General features: G+C 51.0%; 1 protein-coding gene across 1 annotated transcript; it reads left to right on the top strand.

Annotated features, from left to right (window-relative positions):
- Positions 1 to 238: 238 nt before the first annotated feature.
- C1QTNF6 (C1q and TNF related 6) lies at positions 239 to 6,718 on the top strand. The gene is made up of 3 exons (XM_036761712.1): positions 239 to 292; positions 2,227 to 2,461; positions 6,171 to 6,718. The coding sequence occupies exons 2-3, from the start codon at positions 2,233 to 2,235 to the stop codon at positions 6,716 to 6,718; spliced, it is 777 nt and encodes a 258-aa protein (XP_036617607.1). The 5' UTR covers positions 239 to 292; positions 2,227 to 2,232.
- The last annotated feature ends 1,439 nt before the right edge of the window (positions 6,719 to 8,157 follow it).

The raw sequence follows: 8,157 nt of genomic DNA, 5'->3' as shown, positions 1-8,157 counted from the left end.
CCACATCCCTGTTCCCAAGGCCGAATCCCACAAGTCCATGAAGAGTTAAAGCTCGGAAATCTAACCCTCATTTTATCTGAGCCAAACCAGAGCAGGGCTGGGAGGAAGGGGGGAGGGATCAAGAGGGAGGGAGTGAGGAGGAGGGAAAACCTGGGACCCAGCTCGGCCCCCTCCCTCCCGCCTTGGCTGGGTCCTGGTGCCAGCAGAGAGTTATTATTACAGCGATGGGCCAGGGAGCCAGAGGCAACCAGCAGCCCTGAGCCTGACTAAGCCGCTCAGCTTGGCCTTCTTGGTGAGTCATAGTGGGATGGGGGAAGGTGGGGAGCCCCCTCCCCTGGAGAGCAATGTGTGGAGGGAGGGGCTCAGCCCTCTGCCTCTCTGGCTGACTTCCCACTGGGGGAGAGGTCCCTTCCTCTGAGGCTTTCCCTCCTACCCTCCATTCCCTCCTCCTCCTCCTCCTCCTTTGCTGATTTCCCATTGGAGTCAAAAGACCTGGTTCGAATCCCCACTCCACCACTGCTATTTGTGTGACCTTGAACAAATCGACCCCTTTCTTGGCCTCAGGCTCTTCATCTATTAATCAAAGGCATTGGACTAAGATGATCTCTGCAGTGTCTTTCTACTTGACATTCAGCGATTCTCCCTCCTCCTCCTCCTTCCTCCTCTGACCAGAGGGGAGAAGCCTGGTCCATGAGCAACACCCCCTGCCAGTGCCCCCTGACCTCCCTTCCCCTCTCATGCTCCTCTACCTCTCAGACCCTCATGCACTGGCCAGGTCTGACTCATCAGCAGCTCCGGCTGCAGAATAACTATGATGGGGTGGGGGGAGGTTGGCTTCTTTGAACACAGATGATTCTTTTGTTTGGGGTGAAGGAGGAGGGTCTACCCCCTGACAGTCTGGTTCAAGGGCACCTTGGCCTCCCTCATCCCCAAGAGGTGGGGTGGGTGACTCAGCTTACAAAGGGAGAGAAGGGAGGGAAGGGCTTTTCCAGATAACAGGGCATTTCCTTCCCTCTCCACTTCCAAGAGGATGATGACCCCCCCCCAAAGCCAGCCTCCCCCGGGGCCCCTCTCCTTTAGGCCAGTCCTACAAGGTAGCATCAACATCACAGACCTACCATTCAGCCAATGACTGCTTTTGACTCCTGCTCCCCTAGAGCGGAATGTTTTCCTCCTGGCCCAGCTCCCAGCTGGGATTCTGGGGACCAATGGGGAGATAATAGGGTCTGGAGCTGGGAAACTGAGGCCCAGTCCCAGAGGAAAAGGGCAGATGTGTCCTATCCTTGGCCTCTCAATTGGGGGAGAAAATCAGGGGCTCTGTTGTATGGTAGAGCGGGACCTCCTTCCCAGTTCTGACAACCTAGGAGAGTTTTTTTAATATTCTCTGAGTCTGAGGCTTGCTTTCTCCGGGAGATTCCTATGGACATGGACCAAATGGTTTTAAATTGGAAAAAGATGGGGGCAGGGAGGAACCTTGAAAATAAAATTGTCTCCCAACTCTCTGGTTCTCTGCTCTATCACTTTGACCCTGAATGGCCCCTCCAGCCCAAGTTGAAGTCATACATAGGGTCTGGAGCCAAGAGGCCCTTACAGATGGTCTGGTCCTAGCCAGGCCTCCTTCCATCTGGAAAACTAGCCTTGGCCCTGGGCTCCAGAGGCGGTGATGTTGGCCTTGATCATGCTGTTACCTCTTACCCATAAAGCTGGGCTTTGTGATAGCTAAGTTTGCAGGAATTTCTGGAGTCTTTCACAAAAAGAAGTCATTATAATGGGTAGGAGTGGGGATCAGGAACTAAGACAAGGCCAGTGGTGATGCTGTTATGGGGGGACCAAGGGGACCCTTAAATCCTGGCATTCAGACAGCTGCCTCTTCTGCCAATCCATAGGGTTAGTCCTGTGCCCAATGCCTTGTGGGCTGAGTCAAGGTCACCACAGACAAGGGCTGATTGGTGTAGCCATTATTAAGTAATTCTTCTTTGACTTAGAATTTGGGAATAGAATTATAGACTATCTAGTCTACCTGTGACCTGATGAGGCATCTTTCCCACAATATCTCTGGCAAGTGGTCATCTTCCCTGGCCTGGAAACCTCCAGGAATGGGGCCCACTTACCATCTGGACAGTTCCAGTTTTAGGAGTCAGATTATCACCAGGGTCGTTTTCTATCTCAGATGACAAGCCCATCCTCCTTTCCTTCCCTCGGGCCCTTGGCCCTGCTCTCATTTAGGTCACCATGGCAACAGCCTCTCTGACTCCCCGATGGGCCGCCCTCCTGATCCCACTCTTGGTGCTCGGGGTACCCACTGAGGAGCCTGCACCTGAGATACCTTCCCCAGCCCCAGGGGGCTGCCAGCAATGCTGCCAAGGATCAGAGTCCCTAGACCCTTCAGGGGCCAGTCCATCTGCTGTCCCCTACGTGCTGCCTGAGGTGAGACCCTACATCAACATTACCATCCTGAAGGGTGAGTGTCCAACATGCTGGTACCTGGCTTTGTCCTTTACTGGGGACCTGGGTGGGGGGAGCAGGTGGGGCTGGGAGAATGGGGTCCTTTCTAGGGCTAGACTTGCAGTGATTCAATAGACTCCATTTGGTGGTTATACAATACCATATTGTTCCAGAGCCCAGCTCTGGGATGCATATGATCCATATGATCTGGGCAGGTTTCCCAGAGTGCTATGTGTATTTCCAGCTACTTGGTAAGAGTAACTGTCCAATAGTTTAAGCCCAGCCCATTGGGAGCATCAGGTCATAGGACAATAGGATTTAGAGTAGAAGAGATTTTAGAAACCATCTAATCCAAGCCCCTTATTTTAGACATGAGGAAAGTAAATCTCTGCCCCACGTCTTCTTAAATCAGACAAGCTTCCCGGAGCATGTTCCCAATACCAAGCCACTAAATGGACATTTGGGGGCCAGCAGACCCTGCTTCTAGTAGCCCCCCATGCAAAATGCATTCTCCCCCAAGTTCAAATTGCCGGTCCTCTCCATACCCTCTCACCTTTATACCACACACAGACTCAGCACATCCATGGCTCCTGTCCATTGCTGATACAGGCTCAAGATGTCACCTCTCCCAGGATACTGTTGTAGGGGTCTCTACCCTAAGACAAGAATAGAAGAAAACCCTAGAGGATGGCACCAGCATCCCTCCTCTGACAGGCTGGGCAAGCCTACATACCCCTCCTCAGAACCATACTTTTTAAATGCAAAACATAAAATACCTGGAATTACAAAAGAAACCAATTGTTTTGGAATATAATTATCAAAAAGAAGTTTTAACAAGTTCCTGGGCCCCAAATAGACTCCACCCCCCCCCAATTTTGTAGATTAGGAAACTGGGCCCCAGGGAAATTGAAGAGCTGTACCACACACTGCTCAGTCACACTGATCTTAACAGGTTTGAACCCAGGTCCTTTTGGATCTATATCATGAAAATGCTTTTATTATCATTGAGAATATGCTTATTATATTATTCTATATCACATATAGAGGATGACTTACATTATTATTGAGAATGTTTATTCTCAATCTAGCTGGCAATTTCTGAGTGAAGGAACATATTCAGTAGAAGAGCTTGGGGTATGAAATCTGCAGACCTTTTGCTCACTACCTGGGCCTCAGTTTACCCACGTGTTCTGCCTCTCTCTTTCTGATCAATTACATCTGTTCAGATGATGGGTCTGGGAGGGTCATCATGTCTGGTCCTCCTGTTCATTTGGATCAGTCTCATGTGGGCCCTTGGATTATAATTCTTGGTAGAAGTTTCTCCAACATTAGCATCATGCTTCTCCTGGGAGGTCGTTAGGAAGACTCTTCTCCAGTCTCAGTGCCACAATGGTGCCTAAACAGTGACTACAACCCTTCTGAGACTGAAGCCCCTGGGTATTGGCTCTCCAAGGCTTGTGTAGTGCCAAAGACAGGTCTTGGAAGGCTCTCTGGTAATCCCAACCTATTCTCTGCAGCAGGCCCCTGCCTTGAAGCCGTATCACGTTCTAGCCAGACTTTCTGTCCAAGCAAATAGACAGATACCTGTTGCACCAAAGAATGCTAAATGTTCATGGTAGGCTTCCTCTGACTATATTGCCCTATTTACAGACCACCCTATAGTCCATAAGCTTGTCTAAAGATCTGGCCAGGAGTTGAGGGTTTAGTCATTAATTTCCCAATGTCTCCTTTTCTGGGTTTTCTCTCTGGGGATCTGGGAAGATTCTTAAGCAGCCCACTCAGTACAGTTACTCCAGTGTCCTTTCTTGGATGCTTGCCCCAGTATCTTCTGTCCCCACCCAAGAATCTGCAGCCATACACAAAATCCTTACAAAGTACCCTTGTTATGGTCTATCTCCATCCAACCTTCATTCAAAACACACACACACACACACACACACACACACACACCCCACAACAGTCCTTGGGGAGGGTTTAGACCCATGTTTGAACATCGGCCCTTCTCAAAGTTGGGCAGCCACAGTGCCCCCCATCCCCCAATGCTCAGGCTCACTTCTGCCTTGGTGCTTGCACAGGGTACCCCTGACTAGTTCAGTACTAGAGAATACTGCCTGCTCAGACAATGCTAGAGTAGGTCACTTAGCTATCCGCCCTTTCCCCGCTAAAAAAAAAAGTCTTCCTGGATGAGCCCACAAAATTCACATTTTACTCGGAGCCACAGTTTGGAGCTCATGTGCATCAGGTTCAGTCTTTGGAGGCTTCTCAATAATTTAAATAATGGTGCCATCCTTTCCTAAGGATGAGGCCCTGGGAACACACACATTTGACTAGTTTCTAACTCTCCCCTAGTGCATTCAGTTCCCTTGAAAGCACCAGGATAACAAAGCATGGGGTATTGAACCAATTAATAAAAGTGCAGTAAAGAACAGCGTAAATGATGAGAAGAAATTGATTGTGTTCAGTTTAAAATAATAAAATTTAATTACAAAGGACAGAACAGGGAAGGGACCAGTATCACACAAGAAGAGGTTTAAAGCTCAAAGTTTATCTGGTTTGATCGGCACATTTTATAGACAAGGAAACCGAGGCCCAGAGAAGGGAAGTCACTTGCTCATGGTCACACTGGTAGTGAGTATCAGACCAAGGACTGACCCTGACCCCTTGAACTCCCAACCCAGCACATTTAGCAAACCCAGGTGGGTGTCATTTCTAGACCCTCCTCACCAGAGAGTCCATGAAAACAAAGCTTCAAATCATTGCTAGGTTGAGTCTTTCATTACGAGTGGCTACAAGAATAGCCAGCTCTTTTAAGACAATATCATTTCATCTTATTCTCACAACCATCCTGTGAGGTAGGACCTGTTATTATTATAGTTATTTCCATTTTACAGATGAGGAAACTGAGGCTGAGAGATGTTAGTGACCTAGACAGGGTGACACAGCAGGATTTTAACTCAGGTCCTCCTAACTCCAAGCCCAATGCTCTATCCACTGGGCTGCCCAGCTAATTGAACCAAATAGCTTCCATGTCTCTATACTCTCCCGCTTCTCTTTCCTTCAGCTTTCTTCCTCGCTCCAGTCAGCATCATATTCTTCTGTTCTTGGCCCTGGAATTCTGAAGCATTCTGAACCACCTTACCAGACCTCTGGCTCCTCCGCTTTGCTAACCAGGCAGCGTCTGCCACTGTCCACTGAGCTGGCTTGTGTTCCTCCTCCCCTCCATCATCTCTTCCTTCTTCCTCTGGGCTCCATTTCCCTGAGAGCGGCTCTCTCACCTTTGTCTGGGCAGGTGTTTTGGACCAACGGCACTCTGTTACATCAGTGTGTAGGTCCTCTCCTGGCCAGTCAGGTCAGGAAAGGAGAGCCAGCCTGGCTCCTCTCAGTAAGATCTCAGTGGGACCTTGGTCAAGTCACTGGACCTTGTCTGTAAAATGAACAGGTTGGGTCAACGAACCATCTCCTGCTGCGTATAAGATGAAGGGTGTAGAGAAGATTCTCTCTTAGGTTCTCCCTCACTTTAGGTCCTAATGGTGGGACTTTGGGTGTTGCGATGGAGGAGGGATATCATTTGGAGAGGGCGTTTTCTGCAGAAGCGTGCAGATATGGGCATGTTTTCTTGGAGGGAATGGATTCTGGGGTGACTGAAATGGCCCATATAGGGGGAGGACTAGCCCTTGGCTGCCTCTCTGCCACTAGGGCTCACCCTGACATGCTTTGCTTTGCAGGAGATAAGGGGGACCGGGGTCCCTTTGGGATGCCAGGGAAGATGGGCAAGGAAGGTTCCCGCGGGGAACGAGGCCCTCAGGGCCCCAAAGGGGCCAAAGGCCAGGCGGGCAGCCCAGGGGAGCCGTGCCAGGCGCAGTACTCGGCCTTCTCTGTGGGCCGCAAGAAGGCCCTGCACAGCACTGAGGACTATCAGCCCCTGCTCTTTGACACGGTCTTCGTGAACCTGGACGGCCGATTCGACATGTTCTCCGGCCACTTCTCGGCCCCTGTCGCCGGCATCTACTACTTCAGCCTCAATGTCCACACCTGGAATTTCAAGGAGACCTACCTGCACCTGATGCGCAACGAGGAGCCCACCGTCATCCTGTACGCGCAGCCCAGCGACCGCAGCATCATGCAGAGCCAGAGCGTCCTGCTGCAGATGGCCTCCGGTGACCGTGCCTGGGTGCGCCTCTTTAAGCACCAGCGAGAGAATGCCATCTACAGTGATGAGGTGGACACCTACATCACCTTCAGCGGCCACCTCATCAAGCCAGGGGATGAGTGACCCCCTCCTTCGCTCTCCCCTCCCCTCCCTCTTCCTTCCCCTCCCTCTTCTTTCCCCTTCCTTCTTCCTTACCCCTCCATCCCCCTCCCCGATCTTTACCCTCCCCCCACTCTTCTCCCGTCTCCTCCACGTCTTCCACTATGCCATGGAAGGGGGAATCAAGACACCTGGGGCTCTCCACAAACTAGCTGTTTCATTTGAACAAATCATATTCCCTCTCTGGGCCTCAGTTTACTCGCCTGTATATTGACTAAAGGATGAAGGTCCTTTCTGTCTCTAAAATTCTATGATCTACTTCCCTCCATCTCCTCCTCTTTTGTCTTCCCCATCTCTACTCCTCTCTCTTCCTTCCTTTTTCCTCATCCTCCACTTTCTCTTCTCCATGATCCTTCTCTCTCCCCTTTTCCTTCTTCCACTTCTCCCTCCTCTTCTTCACAGTCCTCCATTATCTCATTCATCCATTTGCTCACTATGAATTTATTAAGCCCCCATTATCTGCCGGGCACTGTGCTCTGGGGATACACAAAGCAATACTTCCTGCCCTGAGGGGGCTATTTTCCTTCTAGTCTCCCATCTTCCTCCCTGTCTCCTCCTCACTCCCCTCCCCACCTAAGACTGTGGCTACATCTCTCCCATGGCTCTGGGTCCCCATCCTACCCCCTGCCCTCTCCTTTTCCTTCACCCATCAACCACGGCTTCCCCATCTATCATCCCTACCCTTTACTCAGTCTCCGTCCTGCCCTCTTCCACCCCCACCCCACCAGTTTACTGCATCCAAAGCATAGTTGCCAAAATACCAGAGGCAGGGGACAACCTGTCTGTGGATAAAGAGGAGAGCAGGGCCAGATCTCAAAGCTAAGATCAGTTTCTAGGAAATGGCCCTCAGCAGTCCCCTCTCTGGTAGTTTCCTTCCCCTTCCCACCAGCCTCCACTGAGCAGACCTTGATAAACAGCTGGCCCTCAGCTGGGATTCCACCCTGGGGAAGCCTCTTCTGGAGGCAGGTCCTTTGCTCCAGCCCTAGCCCTTAGAATGGACTGTTCCTCTGTTCTCCCAAGACAGGGACAGACAAACAAGGGCCCCCATTCTCTCCCTTTTCTCCATGGGTCAGCTTCCCAATGACCCCAAGGCCAACACGTTCTTCTCTCCCCTTGCCCTGCCCCTGTCTGGGGCAGGCTGTGGCCTACAATGTGAAGCTCACCTTTTTAAATCCCCTCTTTCCTGTGGTGCTAAGGAAACACAGCTCAGTCTTGTCTTCCCACTCATCTTGGTGCTCCCCAGTTATGAATGGCTGAGACTGAGCGAGGAAGGAGGAGAGGAAAGGAGGCCTGAGGATCTACCCCTCCCCCAGCAGGCCTGGGGTATCTGGAAAGGGGAGAGGAATGAGGGGAGGGGATGTCTAACTTCTCCTGACCCCCAAGAGGAAAGATCAAAAATGGGT

The sequence above is a fragment of the Trichosurus vulpecula genome, chromosome 5 (assembly GCF_011100635.1).
Source record: "Trichosurus vulpecula isolate mTriVul1 chromosome 5, mTriVul1.pri, whole genome shotgun sequence".
NCBI classification, from domain to species: domain Eukaryota; kingdom Metazoa; phylum Chordata; class Mammalia; order Diprotodontia; family Phalangeridae; genus Trichosurus; species Trichosurus vulpecula.
Note: the sequence above shows the minus strand (reverse complement) of the source record. Positions and strands in the feature narration are given on the sequence as shown.

Coding starts and splice junctions, on each gene's coding strand:
- C1QTNF6 (XM_036761712.1), top strand. CDS start 2,233: ATGGCAACAGCCTCTCTGACTCCCCGATGGGCCGCCCTCCTGATCCCA. Junction 2,462..6,170: donor CAACATTACCATCCTGAAGG/GTGAGTGTCCAA, acceptor TTTGCTTTGCAG/GAGATAAGGGGGACCGGGGT.